The sequence below is a fragment of the Strix aluco genome, chromosome 3, assembly GCF_031877795.1.
Source record: "Strix aluco isolate bStrAlu1 chromosome 3, bStrAlu1.hap1, whole genome shotgun sequence".
Lineage (NCBI taxonomy): Eukaryota > Metazoa > Chordata > Aves > Strigiformes > Strigidae > Strix > Strix aluco.
The window spans coordinates 61,160,370-61,180,551 of NC_133933.1; the positions used below are offsets into that span (position 1 = coordinate 61,160,370).

The window sequence follows — 20,182 nt, forward strand, 5'->3', positions numbered from 1 at the left end:
ATTGACTAGTCTGAAACTAGTTTAATTAAATGGATTCAGGGCTTCAAATTATTTAGAAACTAAAGTAATGACCTAGAAAACAAGGCCCCTTTATCAGGAAGAGAGAAGAAATGGAGGTACTTCTTTATAACAGACTAATGAACAGCTGTTGCTGTATAATGCAGAACTCATCGCCAGAGCAAGTGCAAGAGAATGCCGCAGGATCAGGGAAGCACACTGCAGCATCCACCCATCACCCAGTAATTAACAGTCAAATCCTGAGAGAGAGCAAACAAGTAATGATGGTATAGACATTTAGATTGTACTCAGAACTAAAATTACTAATTCAGATGAAAGACTTCTCCTTTTTGAGTGTACAGATTTTGACAGAATACCAAGACCATAGTCAGAAATCTAGGTTTGATTTCTCACTGAGGTAGATCCTCAGAGGAATACAGATGTGTCTTTTGCTAGCAGTACAGTGCCTCCACAATAAACTACTAGAATAAAACCAAATCTTAGGGCAAACACGCTCTTAGATGTTGACTGAGAATGAGACAGTTCACAACCAGTAACTCTCGGTATGGTATTTTTTATGTTTAGAGATGTAAAGTGTCTTCTCTCTCCATCTTCATTTTTCAAGGCAATGTTATTGCTGTTCTCAATATATCCAATCTCCTTCCCTCACTATTGTTTTTTTCAACATTTCTGCTTGTCAGAAGGCTATATGGGTTCCTTTTGCTTTCATTTCACTCTTTCTTTCACTTCTATGTGTATTCCTATGTGTTAGTTTGTTCTGTTTCCTTGAAAACATTAGTCATAGCTTTTTACCTAACTTTTAATTACAAGTTTATCTTGCTAATAGATGCAAAGAAAGCATGAAAAGACTTTTTGTTGTGAAATGGCCTTTTTCTCTTTAAGGCCATTTAATCTTCTGCTGAGCTCTGATTTCTGTGCTTTATACTTTCTCTTTTGGCAACAAGAAGTAGCTAAGTGTCCAGAATTTTGATCAATTGACTCCAATCTTTTCCTTCCCTACAAAGAAAGTTTAATGCACATTTTCATGTAAGTCTGTTTATATCTTTCTTTCGCATTACCTGTGACATTACCATAATTCAGTTTTTAAATTTCATCATAAACCTGTGAGAATAACCTGAGCTCCTTACCCAGTGGCACTAATGTTATGTTAATTAACTACATCACTGAAATCTGTAAGAGAAATGGCATAGATTCCAGATTTGGTCTCATTCAAAATACAGATCTGCTGACAGTTTGCATTTCAGTTGGAGAACAATCATTGTATTGTCATTCCTGTTGTCTTAAATAGCTGCATATTTGTGACTATGAGGTTTTCCATTTTAACTATGCCAAGAATAATTTATTTTTTTAAAAAGCACTACAGCCTATACAATTTAGAAACTATATGGTTACTAATGTATAACTTAAAAAACCTGAAGAAAATACTGTTGAAACACAGTACGACTCTTCAAACATGCTGCTGAATATGTAAATTGCAATTTTAAGCCAAATTTCAAGCTAATTCCTATTCCTGATTACACAGTTCCCACTATTTTGGGCCTTCAATAGGAACAACCAGCTATTAATAATAAACAGAAACCGTTATTACTAGCTACTGGTAGGTACATGTGCACCTGATTTCTACTTGTAGATAGATCTGCACCTGATTTGTAGATCCAAGCTGGTACTTAACCAACTCAGTACAGTTTTAGGAACTGATTCATTCTTCCTAACTTCAGTAAAGGCCATGTTGCATCCTACACTTTCGTAGTAGTGGGTGAGAATGAGACCACCACCTGTTTCAATTCCCATCTGGAAAGTGATACTAACTATCCTTACCACACTCACAGGTCAAAATGTGCTACTTCATTATATATTTGCATACCTCTTTCAAAATCCAACAAACAAAAAGTAGAAAAAAAAAAAAGTTGACTACGTAAGAATTAGCACAATGCCATACCATTATCGAGTCTCATTCATAAATATATGTCACTTCCTATTCAAACCAGAAGACTTCTTACTGATAAATACAAATACTAAGTGTAATTTTTTTGTGCAGACACAAGTTTCCCCAGGGAACACAGAATTTAAATGTGGCCAAGATCTCAAATACAAGTACACAGAGACAGTAAGCATGAACTATTAGTCTCTTAGAAACTAGATGTAAACACAACAATTAACTGTCCATGATTCCTTTTATTTATTCAAATCACTTCTGGCAGTTGGTCACACCTCCAGCTTTCTTAGTAACCACACAAATGAAAAGGCCTGCTCAGGATTATAAAAGAAGAATTATGCAATGAGGCTGTGTACAAGCTCACCAAAATGTCCAAACAAAAGACGATTCTGGAAAGCAAGACCAAGAAAGCAGATTATACAACTAAAGTGTTCTCCCTTCCACGATACATTGCGATGGAGAAGCAGTGGGTTTTCTGCTCCTGAGACACTCAGCCAGAAAAAAGCAAAATTAATTTGTCTCCTTGGGAATCAGAAAGCAGTAAGATTCAGAACTTTGGATTCAAAAAAGGTTTAAATTGAATGAAAAATCAGCAATCCAATCTTTCATTACAGCTATTGTTTTTTGGTAGGATGGATATGTATTTTAGAAATGTAAACAAGGTTGTCACATGGCTTTACTTTTATATAATGGACATGGCACTAAAGAACAAAATTAGTAGTTCCAGGATAGCCCACTGACTAGCTCACAACTGCTGATAAATAAGTATTTAGGTTTAGAAACTAAGTTGAGGGTACTAAATACATTTACAAATAACATGTTTCTAATTTCTGAATGCTAATACCATTGAAGATTTTTAATCCACTTTATTTGTATGTATATGGATCAGATTATAAAGTATTTAAGTCTTTGAAGTTGAAGAAAGGCGTATGAAGAGGTATAGAAAAATGCACATCATGCCTTTTTATGGCAATATCTAGCTCTAGGCACCCAAATGTCTTTTCAAATCTTACTCTTCCTGCATTGCACAACTTCAGTAATGCAAAGCAGCCAGAAATCCAGGTTAATTAGCTTTATGTCCTGTCTAATCAGTCTCAAACCAGGGTATGATTATCCATGGTTTATTACCACAACTCACGTCTGCTAACAAAGCTTTATGTTCAGAAGACCTCTGCTAACACGGCAGCTTGATCACATTTGCTTTTTCACTGATTTGTGACTGATCATTGGATGGTCTCACCTCTGTCTCTCCTGTCCACAACCTTGACTTGACTTTTGGCTTCCTTAAGCATCACCTCACCCCACCATGTCCTGAGTTTCTGTGACAATGCGCTCCACTGGAGGAAAAACGCCAGCTGGACTGAAAATCTCAGTGAGTGGTCCATTCCCGAACATTTCTCTCCTCATTTGTATGGGAGCACAAGCTTTGTGACTTCCATTAAAAGGTCTGTCTTGTCCTTCTCACTGTAACAAGGCCCATCAGCTTCAGCAGTGTGTGAATGGAATAGCAGCATCCAGGCCGCAAAACAGCACTCAAGTACTTGCCAATCCGACCAATAACAGAGAATGATTTGGCTGCTACAGTAACTGGCTTAGTAGCTTATAACTATTGTAATTGGTGATGCTGATTCTTGATTCTCTCCTGAAAAACCATGTGGCATTTCTGGACTACCTAGTGGACCTAAACAGATGGGATATTTTTGTTGTTGTTATTATCAGGAGTCAAGTAAGAGAGCAAATTCATCTGTAACTACAACTACCTACTAAGTAAGCACCAGTTTGCAGTCTCAGTTCTGACTCAGTACCAGGAATGGCTGCACCACTTAAACCTGGAAAAGCCCAAGGACGTCTTGGCAAATGAGACAACAGCATAGAAACCCTGGCCAAAACAAAGAGAATGAAGAGATGTGCCTTTACACAAGCTCAACTGTAATAATGATTTACTTTAATTTCCTTGGGAGAATGAAAGCACAGTCCAAAATCTCCATTTACCACAAAAACCTCATTTCTTATGAACAGTCAAGTCTGAAGACTACTGTCTCCACTCCTAAGTGAGCCTTTTTCTTTTTTTCATCTATTAGGCAAAATATTAGGCAATAATTTGCTCTGCTACACTGGCTTGGCCTCTTATCTTCTTGAATACTGTGATCTTGTATGTAAGGGGTTTTTTTCCCTCCTAGACTGGAAAGCTAACAGTAATACCCTTCACCTACTATTGCTGTTATAGTTCATTCCCCTCACCTTATGGAAAGAAGATTTTTCCTTTGTTTTAATGAGATTAAGATAAAGCCTTTACAGAACAGCTGCTGCATTCACAAGGTTTGGAAGTGAGCAGCTTTCTCGCAATAGCGTCTTGAGTAAAGACGTACAGAAAGTCCACACTGACATACTGTCCCTGTGCTATACAGTGAAGAAGCTGTACCTCTCCTGGTATGCCGGTGATAACCTCCAAGCAAGCTGGTGTATGCATGGCAGTCTATGCAGTTATGACAGTCTACACCAGCTGGCCTGTATGAGTAAGGTGCAGAAACCATAGGAACAATACACCACATTTGTACAGGCCTTCAGCATCTCTCTAAGGGGATGATGAATTTTCCCTGGGAATTACACTGGCATGGCGAAAAAGAAACTCGGTGATTTGGGTAAACTAAATTGAAACTCTCATTCTGCAGCAACAGCTATGTAGATACAAGATGTTATTAAATGTTCCAGATGTATCTCGCATCAGGGTTAATACAGTGAGTCTTCAGCTTGGAGTTTCATAGGCTTTGCAGGTTTGTGTCAAAGCCTAACTGTTACAGAGATTACATACATTCTCCATAGACATTTAAACCAATGTGCAACAGTGAGGGCATAATCCTCTTAAAAGTACTAAAGACTATGCAACAAATACTGAAATGCAATTACATAAAATCAAGTGAAATTACAGTAAAAGAAGCTTCACAAATTATGTCTTTTAACATGTTAATATTTACATTCCACATAATGAAACTCCAAACAATATTTCACAACGCTGTACATTAACAACAATGACTCCTCAGCAGGGAAAGCATGAGAGATAGGTAAACCAGAGAGAGAGGGGTGAGCAGGTTGAGGTGTGGGATCTTGGTCTCCAGGCAGGCTGTGCCGAGGCTGGGCTGGAGCCTAAGAGGAACTGTCTTCACCGTGTAGTAACTCAGCATTACTCCTTCTTCCACACTTACCTGGAGGTTACTTATCCCGAAATATCAGGATGCTTTTCTACTAGTTCCCTAACAGTTCTGATATTGAATTAAAATAACCACTGAGAACCCAAAATAAACCAGTATCTGTTTCAATGGACAGGATGGAGGCTAGCTTTTACAATTAGCCCTAGTTCCTTCACACACTTTCGGAAAACAGTATTATATGTGGACCACCCCCAAATTAAAGTCTACTAACAAATGAGAAAAATAAAACATACACCCCAAAAACCAAGCAACCAGAATTTGAATATAAACATTAGCTGTGCAATTAAGTAATCAGCTATAACTTCCTGTGAAATTTAACATATTTTAAACATTTCTTCTTAGTTTACTATGAAGAAATAAATTCCAAAGAGCTAGGGGGGGGTTTTTTTTGGTGGTTTGGATGGGTTTTTTTGCTCTTTGTGTGTGTGATTTTTTCTTTTTCTTTCTCCTCTTTTAAATAGACTATTGGATTCTTAATAAGTTGTTGACACTTCCCTCATAAGGCTCCTTCTCATCTTAGATGAAAGACAGAGCAAGCAGCCTGTTTTCTTGCACACAGTAATAGACGATTCACTTGGATACATTCAACTGCTATCAAAAAAACCTCAGTGTGAGTCTAAAATTAGAATTATGTGATGTGACTCACAAGGAGAAGCTTTGTGACGAACTAGGATATTTTTAAGCAAATGAAGTCTAAACTGCAAAATAAAAACTGCATTCTAGAAATAGTTTGTGGAGTAAATTGCTAATAATTGTTAGGTGTTATTTTTTATCTGTCTGTTTTATATACCTGCAAGTATATTCTCTGAAGTATATTATCACCCTGATAATTAAAGGTGGTGAAGCTTGGAGAGCAAAACAGGATTACAGGAAAACAGTAGAACTTTCTCACTGAAATATTTTGCCTTTACACTACAGAAGTCTCTACATCAGTATACAAGCATGACCACCAATAGTTCCTCTACAAAACTATTTTAATGTTTATTAATTAGTAACTAGGAACAAGAGACATGTTCTCCTGTAATTTTCAGTTCCTCTAGTATTCAAAAACAATAGATGTGGCATTCTAAAACAGAGGGTTATTTATGATGATGACAATTTGCTAGTTAAAATTTAATAAAAACCCAAAATGTACAAGATATATTGTAGGAAGATACTACAGCACAGCCGTGAGAAGATAAAGTTTATTTTTTCAAGCCTGCAGTATACAATAATATAAACATGAAATTAATTAGATGTCACAAAACAGACAAATGACAAATGTCATAACCTGCACAGAAAAACCTGACATCATAGTACTTTGAAGATATTCTGCTTCCTGATACCCCCAACCCAATGGTATTACTAAAATAACTGTCTGTCTGGCGGCCTGTCAGAATAGAGAGGGTGCTCTCAAAAATACTCATCACTGTAATATTTTCCTTCTCAAAAATCTTTATCTTCACTAAACCCTCAAAATTGACACATAATTGTTCCTATTTAGACTTCTTGAAATATCACCCCTTTCACACCAGTAACAAATATGGCAGATGTTATTTTAAGATAAAGTCTTAACTGAAAACAGTTTTTGAGCCTCAGATAGGGATTTATCACAACCAACATTAAACAGCTGCAGTGTGGATGCCTACATATGAACTTGCCAAACTAAAATGAGCAGAGTGGAGCTGCTGAAGACAGGTTCGTATAAAACACAATTTGCCTGACATATTTTGGATATCCACTATATTTCAGAAGTACCATTTTTAACCACTGCCTATAAAATGATCCAAGGAAGATTTTCCTCTTGCATTTTGCCTCCTGAATTTTGTGTAATGAATTTTGTCCTCAGTGTTTTAATAGTAGCATATGAGAAGAATTTCAATTTTTGAACTGCCTTCCTCCAGAATCAAATCAAAGAAATCTCAGTGTGAGATACTACCATGTCAACCATTTTATGCTCTAAATATATACTTTATCCCAGATGAAAATCAAAAAAATATGTTGAATAGCAACTCAAATGCAAATATATGTTTGTCATTTATACCACCTGTGTGATTTTTAGTGCTTTGTATCCTGGTTGACCATCAACCAAATGGAAAGAGGAGAACAGATTAGTTTACCAACCACGAGAACCATGCTGTGATCATCAAAAGTGCAAGCAAGAAAAAAAAGTAAGTAGGAATATGTTGATTTAGATTACATTATTAATTTTGGAAGAAAAAGCAGTAAAAAAGTGTAAGCAATGAGATGGCAATATTAACTTTAAAAAAAAATTAAAAATGTATTTTAAATTACTAACTTGGGATTTGTTAACAAAGTAAAAACTCTAAAAAAAATAGGTCCATGCTTCACTAAAACAAACGCTGCATTGCACACACTGTGCCAGGACTGTGTTCTCATTGAGAACACAAAATGAAAGCTAAGTACAGAAAAAAAAAAAAAAAAATCATATGGTTCTTTTCACTAACATACTTTTTGTTCTGTATGACAAAACATAATAATACAACGTGATACCTAGAATTCAGTGCATACTTCAGTCATTTGTGCTACTAGTGAAATGTTTTGATTGTATCCTCTCCCCTATGTTTTTGCAATACCTACAGATAGCTCACAACTTATCTTTGCCAGCAATACATCAGATTATTACTATCAGATACCTGGGTCAGAAGAACCTGAAGTGGATTCTTACAGGACTTGTTTCCATATGCATAAACCAGAACTAAATAGTTCTAGCAATGGTGATTTTACAGCTAGCCTTAGCAACTTTCCTTATCCAATGTTAACTAATATTTAACCTGAATACCCCTGGCTGCAGCCTAACCCTTTCACATGTTTTTCTTATAGTAAATCAAAACACTTGATCTCTTTTCTCTTTCTTTTCTATCCTTTAATGATTTTCTTTTCAGCTATGATGTTTTTTCTGGCTGTCTTAACATTCACATATAAACCTTATGTTTCAACATTTTATTCTGAAATAGTATCAAGTTAAATCTTCTCACACTGGAAAAAAAAAAAAAAATCCTGCTTGAATTCCTCCTGTTAAGTAACACGTGGGCTGTAATGTTACTCAGATTCCAAGTTCATCATTTAGATTTACTTGGCCTTCAGGTGATATAGTCTACAGAGTCAATAGAGTCAAAAGAGTCTATTCCTCCTTAATGCATTGTCAATGAGTAATGAATTGCCTTAGTTACAAGACTTGCTCACCTGAGAGATTAATAATCTACAATGGCATCTTCTGTAACTGAAGAATCTAGAATCTTTTAAACCCAAGACAGCTGCTGGAATCGAGCTTTGACATTTCAGAGAGTGAAAGACTGCAAAGAAAAGGCAGCAGCAGCAGGACTACATGGAACCAGTATATACCAGCAAACTGGACAGAAGGAAACCTTAACCAGGGTGGTATTTGTGATGAGGGGGTAAAACTCAACTGTACAAGGTACACAGCACGCCCCTCCTGACAAAGCACACCTTTTCAATTGCACTCACATTTACAAATGTGATCTTTCAGTTTGTTTTTGCAGATGATAAAACAGTAAATGACACTGAAAGGGGAGACCCTGCCACTTGCCTTTTTGCCAGGAGCTCATCTGACCTCTACAAACCAATTTTCAGCTGGTTCAGGTCTAAAGTAAGAGGAGGAAGAGTACTGGTGTAAAGACAGTTGGGAATATGCACAAAGTGAAGCGAGGTAGCAGGTATCTGTTAAATCAGTTTAGCTTAATGTTAAACTGTGGCTCTTGGCACTGTTGACTTAGAAAACAACAAAAGGAAAATACCAGTAAAGGTACATATTAACAAAGTACCTATCAGCTAAATAGAAAAAAAATCTACTGTTTGGTTAATAGCTACTGCTACCATGGCATGGAAAAGAAATGCTAGAATGCAAAAGGAAGGAAAAGAAGAGCCAAAACTTAAGGGGGAAAGGAGCAGGGGAAGGAAGGACAATCCAGAAGAAAACCAACCCACAGCATTCTGTGAATAGTGCTAATATAAAGAAGGCATTAAAATTACAGATCAACTCAGTTGCATGTAACTTTACATAAAACAAGGACTGGACTTTAATTTGACATGTGTGTACTGAAGCTTTTCAGGAGTGTATGGATTACTAGAACTACGGCTCCTTTCCATCATAGCAGGTCTTCACAAATGTCCATGCTGTTTGCTTTCCCACCGTAGCTTTTCCTACATAATGAAGTGCCTCTACAGGGAGTTTACAAAAGCCTAACATATCCACAAACCAGAATGAGTTTAGGAGCCTGATAAGAGCAGTGGTGCAACCCAGAACCAAACAGAAGATTGAGAAGAAATATTTTATGCTTTCATATAATTTGTAGAGTTTTTTAAAGACAAAGTGATTGTCCTGTAACATTATATTGTTTAACTTGCTGTACTTTGTACACCCTAGAACTGGTTTTACTGAATGGGGTTAAAATGGATAACAGTCTCTAAATATCAGTGATACCAGAGGAACATAATTGGGGTGGCATATATATTAGGATTGTAGTGCAGACTGAATTTTTGTCATCCACTATAGATAAGGGCAAAAATGTCCTACTTGACTAAATGGACCACCCAATAATGAATGCAATACCGCTCAGAAAAATCTCTACCCAACACAGAGTACTAAAGGAGAAATTGGAGGAAACAAATAGAATGGGAATGAGAAAAGCCTGCAGTGCTAGTATGAGACAGTGACTGTTCAACATCACTGTACAAGCCAGTAAGAGCAAGTCAGCATACAGGAGTGAGAAGGTCCAGAAGAAAGGGACACTGTCTTTTTTCCCTTTTTTTTCAGAACAGCATGAGCATGACTGCAGTTTGCCTGTAACAGTGCAGTGCTTACATAAAAGACTGAATTTCATGACAGCAGAGACTATGAACACGTAAGAGACTTACTGGCTTGTTTTCTGGCACTCCTCACTTTGATTTTTGCAGCTATTAAAATGCTATAAGAATCTTTAATGTATGACCAGCTATAGTGCTAGTGAAACTTGCACATCCTATAGGCTAAGCAGCAGTTCTTTTGTGACACCGGGCATTTAATTCCCTGAGGAATCCAGAAGACAATCCCAGGAACGTAACTCAAAGTGGTGGTGTACGCCAGTTCTACTTGAGTTTTGTGAGTGCTTTTATAATATCAATGTAAACTAGGAAGCATAAGGTACTGTAGAAAACTTTGAATTCTGCTAGCAAGGAATAAATTATGCAAAGACAAATACATGAAAGGATGACATCAGTTCATTCTGGGTTCCTCATGCTTAAACTCAGCAACAAAAATTAGGGTGTCATCTCTATACTCTCTCATCTCTGCAGCCAGTGAGGAGAGATAGGCACTTCAAGAAAATTAATTACACCCTTCTTAAACACTTGCCTTAGTTTGCATTCGTTCCTGTAGTAGTCACACCACTGTTTAAGTCCCTGAAAGCCCAACTTGCCTGAGCCAGGCGGGACAGATCTGGCAGCTGCTGAGCACCGAGCAGGGTAGCACCATTCCAGTTAGCACTGAGAGAGGGATAAGCAGCAAGCAGAAGCTAGTGGGAAGATACCGCATGCAGCTAAGGGTATGCATCTCGCAAAAGAATGAGATAGAAGGCGACTGTGACTTCTGTGGATTTATACTGACCTTTCCTCAGAGCCACCAACCTTTTCTCCATTTAAGTGTGGCAAGGCCACTCTTTTCTGTAACCCTTGCCTATTACATATGTTATAAAATTCCCAGAATTAAAATATAATAGGAAGGATTTTTACTTCAAACACATACTGTTATTAATTAAAATTCAAGTGACAAGGGATCACACTCCTTCTGGAGGGGTCTTTCTCCCTTAAGTGCAGACTGAGATATAATGAATAGCCCTATGTCTCAATTTTTATTAGGATACAGGGATGATGAAGTTAGAGATGGTAAATCTTATTCTCAGTGCCACCTCTCTCCTGTGCCCTGCCTGGCCAGGACTAAAGGAGCAGATTCTCCATTCTTCTGGGCAGAGAGAGTAATACTGAAAAATAACTTTGCCTGGGCACCACAGGGAAGACAGAATCACAGAATCATCTAGGTTGGAAAGGACCTTGAAGATCATCTAGTCCAACCGTTAACCTAACACTGACAGTTCCCAGCTACACCATATCCCTAAGCGCTATGTCAACCCGACTCTTAAACACCTCCAGGGATGGGGACTCCACCACCTCCCTGGGCAGCCCATTCCAACGCCTAACAACCCATTCTGTAAAGAAATACTTCCTTATATCTAGCCTAAACCTTCCCTGGCACAACTTGAGGCCATTCCCTCTTGTCCTATCACTTGTTACTTGGTTAAAGAGGCTCATCCCCAGTTCTCTGCAACCTCCTTTCAGGTAGTTGTAGAGGGTGATAATAGACAGGTTGCATAAACACTTGCATACAAACCCCCAGTTCAGCACCCTGCACATCTTTATGATTGTTTGTCCCAAGTGGATTTCTGAGGCAGTGATATGCAGTCTTATTCCAAAACTCTGTAACATTTACAGAGTGTACTGCAAGTGTCATAGTCACCAAAGGGAAGTGGCTGGAAGTATTTTTTATTTATTTAAAAAAACAAACCAAAAAACACCAGAACCAACTTTGTTGCTGACAGTTTTTAGGAGAGCTGATATAATTGCATTCACTTACAGTATGTACAGCAGAGATTTCAAAACTGGTGTTGAGAATCCCAGTGAAGAGTAGCATTTTTCTGGTGTTTCCTATACACACCCATCACACTTACTGGAAGCCCGTGAGGTGAACACGAAACAATGTGGAGGAGGGAGCACAGCTTGCTTTACCTCTCTTCCTCAATGCTGGCGAGGTCCCAGCACTGACATCCTGCAGTGTTTTCTGACAGTGTCACAGAAGAACTCTTCTGCCTCAGCTTACAGCCAGTTACAAAAGCAGGGCTTGTAAAGCACAACTGCTGCTCGGCACTGACTGAGGATCCCCCAAACCATCTCTGTTCCTGTTACACTGTGAATACTGTCAATTCCACTCTCACCTTGAGCTACACACCCAGCTCCAACTGCACCGACTCTGGGCTGCCATGCAAGCATGCCAAGAAATATCTCTGTGTTCTATGTCCATATGTTCCTATGTCCATACCTGCTCCTATTTCAGCTGACTATAATTTCTGAAAGGTAAAGCAACCTTAATTCACAAGGGTTAAGGTAGTCGCAGTGTAGATCGCCTGCTCATCCATAATGCAGAACTACAGTCTAAAAAAAGACAGGCTTCAAGTACTCCAGTCTTGGCACAGGTAATTTATTGAAGTAGTGTTTCTGCAGTAAAACTCAGATCCCAGCAACACCAAGTTGAACTGATTTCATCTGAGAAGCAAAGAATCCAGTTATAGGTATGACTTCAATTTAATATGCAATGCCAAATTTGCATTTATTTTGTACGTTTTCTTTTAAAATATCTTCACTTAAGAGGTCATTTAATTATTTTTGCTTAATTAAAAAAAAAAAAACCACAAACATGTAGCTGACTGAACTATGTATCAGATTTCATCAGAGCAAAATACATAAAAATAAGAAACAATTATGTAAAGAAAACAAAGTGCAAATAAACAGAACAGCCATTTTGTCAGCAACAGCTTTACAGATGTTTAGTAAGCTAGTACATAGCAGCCTAATAATTAATAGTCCACATGCTCTGTAAATACCTCCTGTAGCATCCTCCTTACTCACTGCTTCAGAGTACCAGGCTGGATAATCTTTCCTGAACACAGCTCAGCTCCCTGATCCTTTCTTTTGCAATATGCCTCCATAACCTTTGAGCACTTCTGCCGTTTCTTACATGCATTTCTTCATATTCCTCAGAAGGTCTCACAGTTTCATAATTATTTAATTTCTTGCTTCAAATCTCTCATTATTTTTTTTCTGGAATCCTTATTAAGAACATGACTTCTTTAAAATATATAGTATACAGACATATAGATGCATATATAGATACACAGTGTACTAAAACCCCTTGTTCTGTGAGCAAGGTTACCTCACTGTACCCTTCTATTCTCTCATTTGTTTGTGTCTACCTGGAGTGTCTTAACCTAATGTTTAAACCACAAATTCTCTGGGCAGGGAATATTTCCTTGCTCTATGTTTGTGGGCACTTTGAACAACCACTGTCCAAGATTGTGACCTAAGAATTAGCAGACACAAAAATAGAAAGGAAAAAGATAGTAACTGTACAAAAGGCTGAGTAACATCAAGCAGAAGCATTTTGGAATTGGAGAAGTGCTGTAGCAGGTCTAAATTGCATCGACTCTGAATCTTTATTTATTCTTATATTTACCTACTGAGGCTACATGGAAATTATGTGCGCTAGTTGTAGCTGGTGGCTGGGAAGATGAGTTCAGATAACCTGAACTGAAAAACAATAAATCGAAGTAAAAGCCATGGGAAGATAAAGCTTCCAGATTTAGAAGATGCAGAAGGGGGTAGCAAGGGTTCTGTGCATACGAGCTTTTGTTGAAGTCAGGGGAAGCTGGTGTGTGAAGAAAGGAAGAGGTCAGGGATTTATGATCAAGTTTAAAAGTTAACAGGAGTGAAACCTACAGCAGCACTTCCAGTTTCTGGCAGTATCATTTGAACAATAACATGCATTCTGAATGCAAGCTTTTAGCTGCAGCATTTAGGTGTATAATGTCTAAAAAAATAAGACAATAACTTTATTTAATAATGCTTTATTATAAGAACTTAAAACCATAATGAATACTCAATGAATGCTGCAAAGACATCCTGTGATATGTTATCTAAAAGGTCACCAACTTCAACACTAATAACTAGCTCATTGAACTATGAATTCTTCAGTGCTTAGTATAATGAGGTGCAGTTCTCGTCTGGAGACAGCAAGTATTGATAAACTAATAAATACTAGATTATCAGTAGCGCAGTTCTACCTGTAGACTTCACAGCTGAGAAGATACATATAATTTGCGTTCTCTTTTCTATAAGAAAACTGATGCACAATCAGGTCACATGGGAGAAACAGAACCAAAGTCTCATAATCTTCAATTCAGTGCCCTGTCCCATGGATCCACATTCATATCAGCTGCTTTCAAACACCACTATTAATGCTATACCAAAGGACTCATAATCAGAGCCCCAGATACACTATGAATATTTTCTGGTAGATAAGTTTAGAACAGTTATTGAACTTCAGAAGTATTGTCCTGACTGCATACTATAGCAAAAAACAGGAACCTCCATTTATGAATGGATGTCAAAGCGCGTCAGCTCGAGTCAGTCTCTTACCTTGAAGTCGTTGCATGACATTGGCAATATCTCTAGATCTTGCCACTAGTCGGGATGAGGCCATGATCTCTTTGCAGCGAATCCACTTCCCCTGACAGAATTCTCCCTGCAAGCCGCTGTCCTTGGCGAGGTGGGGATCTTGGACAGCTTCCTTTCAGCCTTCAACCTTCAGCCCTGGCACAGCATGCCTGGGGCAGTCAGTCAGGCACCTCTGCCCCAGCGCCAGCCCTCGCAGGGCCCGGAACAGCACCAGCAAGCAACCTCAGCGCCTGGAAGGAAAGTACCAAGGCTTAGAGGAAACTTTTACCAGCTCTTCAAAACTAAGAAGCCTGAGTCTTCATAACTATTTTAACACGTGAAAGGTGGTATGTTTTGCCCATAGCGTACACTCCAGCCAGAGACACAATTAATTCTGAAAGCTTGCTTGGCAATCATCGGTGGAATGAAGCTGCAAAAACAAATCATTAAAAACAATTGGCAATGCACCAGACATCAATGCCTTCCTGAGGATGCTTGTGGATGTTGTTTTAGAAAAAAATATAATGTTATACATATTAAAAGTAATACTGTAATACTTCTTAACATAAATAACATTAAGCATAAAGGACGAAAAATGAAACCACTTGTAAAGTCCAAAATCTGCACAACTCTCTATTTCATCATGCTAGAAAGGAGCGTATAATAGTAACTCATTGATCCAGATAATCCCTAACTCCACTGGACCATGTGCTCTGATCTGAAATACTGAGATTCATATACTTTATTATTAAATCAAATTGTATTTACATTCACTTTTCTAGTGTATGATGTTGTATTTTGAGTCATTTAACATCAAAAGCTGTGAACTAGAACTGCTACATGAACTTAACATTTGTAACTCTAATAAGATCTATGTGACTATAAAACTGGTCTAAAGAAACCCAAATTAGATTCTTCAGATAATATTATCAGTAACATCTTATCTTCTGAGGAACAAGTACATGTTGTGGATGTATGCACCTGTTTCCCTGTTAAGAACGAACTGAGCGTATAGACACCAAGAATAATTGGATTCATACTACACACACTGGGTGCATCCCAAATTCAAGATGATATGCAGTTGATCAATATCACAAATACGAGTGGGTTTACCGGCGCTGCACATTTTCCTCTCTTCCTGGCCCCAAAGTCTGTCAGAGAATAGAGTGCCCCAATGTCATGGAAACAAGCAGTTATGCTGCACAGCTTTAGGCACACTGAACTGTCCCAACAGAGTTGTGTCAACATGTAAAGGGCTTCCAGGGGAAATCACATTTCAACATTTCCTATTCCGACCCTTCAAACCCTGCCTGACCCAAGGAAGTCCCTGCTTTCCTGCTTACTGCTGTTTTCATTGTATGTTTACCTTGTATTTTGGATACACAAGCGCTGCTCAGATCAGCAGACCCAAGCTGGCTTTAAGTTAGTGGAGTTGAGGGGAGCACGCTTCTGATGGATCAAGGTGCAGAACAGACTTTAAAGTCCACCCATGTGCATGGGCTGCGCTTTTATGTGCCACGGCCAGACTGGTACCAAGACCTACTCCAGCCACATTACTACTATTTTTGCATGTCTGCACCTTGCACAAGACATCTGCACGCTCGTATCCCTGCTCTCTTCCCCTCCTTCAGGGGCCTCCTCCCTTGCCTTCGCCTTCCCACCTTTCAGGCTTTGCCCTGTACCTTTCTCTGGGTGCACAGAGACCGTGCATACCAGTCACCATTTCTCAAACATGGAAAGGCACCCTGGCATCTAGGAAGCCTCATCCTTGTGACCACTAGGCACGAGAAGGTGCCACCATCACATCTCTCAGCTTAAACAGTGGCTGGGGCTGATGGTCCCCTAGCATTGCTGAATCACCACACAGAGCATCAGCAACCAGAGCTCTCTTCCACAGCCAACACCAAAAAGAGCCTGACTTGGTGGACAGGGAGCAGGAGGAGGTTTTCTGTTGTTTGTGCCCACATATGTCAGCTTGGTGAACTGTTTGCTCTGCAATACTTAAATGAAACATGAGGTTGTCTAACTGCATCCAGACCAGAAATATTTGCAATAAAGTGGGTTACATGAAGCCTTGTTTCTGCAGCAGTGGCACTGATAACATTTTGAGCAGTACTGAAAGTGAGGTACAGCAACTTTTAATAGCAAGCTGCTAGACTAATTGTTGGGCAGAGATAAGGGGTATTAAAAATGCCTCGTCTGACTGTTTTTTGGCTAACAGCAACAATATCAGAATACCAGCCCACTCACACCGTGGCGGAGCTGGTGTAAATGAGCTGTACATGAGCAGATTTAGAGGAGCTGTGCAAGATGCTGATCCAACTCCAAGTTAAAAGTCTCTGGGAAATTGTAATGAAGATATACGTTCAATCTACTCATACAGCAGGCTGAGTCACTGTACAGCGATAAATGGCAGACTTGCAATTAAAAATTTATCTAGCTGATATTAAATTATATGCTGCATAAGAAGAATCTGCGGTTCTAAATATGGCTCCTCATTCAAAAGCTCCTTTGCAAGAAGTGGGAATTAAAGAATACACTAAGTTAGTACAGGTGGGAAGGAAAGATTCTCATGTGCATAGTCACCTCCACAGGCAGAAAAATCACAGCTCAGAGCATAGTAAAGACATCAGTGGAACAGATGAAACAAAGCTTCACATACCCTTCTCACCTGTCTTCAGCCAACATCTAAAGCTCCATAGAACAAGAAATGCACAGTCAGCAATTCAATGTAATGCAGAGAAGAAAATTTTCCTGACTTCTAGAAATAGTTAAAGCCTGCAACAAAAGATCTTTTTTCCTATCAAAAGATTATATTTTTCAGATTTGTAAACGTTAAAATATTAATTAAATATTCTCATAGCTGCTACACAAAATAATTTGTAATAAATGGAATGACTTTTTCATTTCAGTGCCAGACACAAAGATGTATCTTCAGGTGGATATGTTTTCAAAATGTACAGGTTTTTTAAAAAGTATATGGCTTCAATCTCATAAATCTTAGCCTGCAATAAACCTGAAGGACTATATGAGCTGCTTTAGCATTCAACAAGTGATTATTCATTATTATTAATTACTAATTTTTTGGTCCTTACAGGGAATGAATACACAAGAGTGAAATGAAATGGTTTTGCATATAAATTAGATAAATTTTTTATTGCATTTGCCACTTATCTGGATTTAATGCATAAAGTTATGCTTATACCATTTTCTTATATTAATATCCTAGTACTCTGTTTTTAGATGAAAAGAGGAAATGTGAACTACTTATCTCATATAAAAACGATTAGGCCTAGCAATCTGCTATAGTAATATGCAATTTACAATTCTCTGGACTGTATTGTCTCTTCAAATGCCAGAAAAGTAGGATGTCTGTTCTATGGAAGAGATAAGAAAAACACTAGATCTATTACAGGTTAATTTTTCCAGGTCCCCAGAGTAATTCTCATTTTTTCATTGTGCTCGGGAGTGCTTTGAATTATCTGCAATTAAAAAAGGGAATATATTTTCCTTTTATTGGTAAACCTAGAGCACCATTGGTAAGATCAGATTGCATTTTGTCTTTTAGTTCTTAAAGTTTATAAAATATATTAAAGGAAAACAGACAGGCCTGTCAGTAGCATGGTTCCAGAAAACCAAAGAGACATCTGCTAGGTGCAGACAACATATAAGATATGCAACAATGGCTGACAATAAACCTTACCGAAAAACAGTAAAAAATTCTCTGACTGTCCTTCATGTTGGCACAAATTGCAGATTCTCACGACACTGGGTTAATGCCACATATAGCAGCCTGGGGAAGATTGCTACTGATGTGAGAGCATATCTGTACCTGAAGAGTTTTAGACTTCTATAATCTTCCATTATAGCCACAATGGAGAAAGAAACTCCAGACAAACAAGGATAAATAAGTAAAGATATTGATAAGAGGAAGAAATAGACAGGTGGCAGGCAGTGGAAGGACTGTTTCTAATCTGGGACATATCAAAAAGAGATCTTTGAGAAGACAAAAAGCAGAGTAATAAATTTAAGGAACTCCTGCAGCTAGAAGCAATTTCCAAATGTTACACTGATGTAAGAAATGCAGTGGAATAACTAAAATAACTATAGCACATGAACTGAACAGAATCTCAGGAACAACAGAAGTCAGTCAAGTGCTGGATTGCCCATTCTTTGTTAACAAAGAGGCAGACTTCCCTGGTAAGAAACAGTGGTACAGAACTGATCAAGTCAAAAAATATTTCCAGGAAAGAATTTCTGAGCATGGTTTACTGCTGTAGTGCTACAGGTCCACTTTGATCCACAGGTTCTGTTTCTGAAACATAAGATGTCTTGGAAACGCTGCCAGAGGCATAGATGCTGCTGGAACAGATGCAATTCTATGAGACAGCAGTGATCCTCATGTCAATCAGGAATAAATGATTCACATAAAGGTAGGAACTGGAATTTTCTGGAGGTCATAACTGCATTTTTAAACATCAAGGTTGGGTTTTAGTTAGTAGTGGGAAAACAAAAAGCTAATCATAGGAAATAGCTTTGCCTAAGGAAGTGACTGATGTAGTCCAAACTATTAGAATAATCCAAAGCACATAAGCAGGTCAGGAGATGATCTAGATACAGTGCTTAAAAAATAAATAAAATGGAAATGAGTTACAGAAGTCAACTAGACTGTAGAGCACAGTGTCTTCCCTGTGAAGCAGGATGGGGATTTCTTTAAATCCAGGGTCCAGTAACTGTACACTTATGCAGGGCAGATTAAAACTGCTCCAGATATAATTGGAAAAGCCATCACTCAGAAATAAGCAGGCAGAGATAACGGATGAGAAGTGAAGAGTCCTGCCATAGTATGTGCTGTCTACAGGGATGATGAAAGACTTGCGGAAAGACCAGCTGAGTTAGACTAAGAAAGTAAAGACAGAAAGCAAAGGGTTCTTAGCCGGGTAAGTAAAAAGAAAGTAGAAAATAGGTTCAAGTGGAGATTAATTTGCCTCAGTTAGCATTATACTGATTTTTCTACTGAAGACAATTCTGATAGACAAAAGCACAACAGAAATGGAAACAGCATCATCTGAGATAAAATCAAAGTTAAAAGTGGAAAAACTTGATACAATTAATTAAAATTAATCCAAGAATACTGAAAACTTGTAGCTGATGAATCCATTTGTAAAAATCAATTTGAATAAATCTGTCAAACTGCAGGTAATGCCTATGGGATATATTAAAATTAGGAGCTAGGATGAAGAAGTGGGGTAGAGTGATCCAAAATGACTCTTATAATATCTTCAAAGAAAATGCAGTACCTCCTCACTGGTCTGCCAAAATCCAGGCCAACAGAAGAAGTCTCTTTGGTAATTGTTACAGATGGTTGAGTTGCAAATCTTTAGTTCACTGAAGAGCAATGTAGCATAAGTCAGTGCATACTGGAACTTTCCCAAGTCCAATGGGACATAACTGTGCACCACATAAGATCATGGAAAATGCAATTTTGGCTCTGAAAGGTGTTTTTGATAACTGCATCCCAACACTGTCAGTCTGTGCTTCCTTTCTCCACTGCATGGATTGCTTTGAATAGAAAAAGGTGGAAGAAGAGACAGATTATGACCTTTGACAAAGAACACATTGGAACAGGAACACTGAAACAAGATGTTCTTGCTGACCATCCAACTCCAAACTGACTTGATGTGCAGTAGTTACTTGGCAGTATTTAAATTTGTTTTTCTTGCTGAGTGTGGGGAGGAAGAGAGAGAGAAGTTTGGAT

General features: G+C 38.2%; 1 protein-coding gene across 15 annotated transcripts in view; it reads right to left on the reverse strand.

Moving 5' to 3' along the window:
- The window catches only part of SYNE1 (spectrin repeat containing nuclear envelope protein 1), a 322,087-nt gene that overhangs the window by 297,918 nt on the left and 3,987 nt on the right, over positions 1–20,182 (reverse strand). For 14 of the 15 annotated variants that reach the window (XM_074818773.1, XM_074818787.1, XM_074818786.1 and 11 more), the window contains exon 2: positions 14,407–14,675. In XM_074818773.1, coding sequence (XP_074674874.1) covers positions 14,407–14,470 — 64 coding nt within the window. In that variant the 5' untranslated portion in view covers positions 14,471–14,675. Of the gene's footprint in view, positions 1–14,406; positions 14,676–19,724; positions 19,904–20,182 lie in introns of those variants that run through there. The other variant, XM_074818772.1, reaches the window with a different exon arrangement.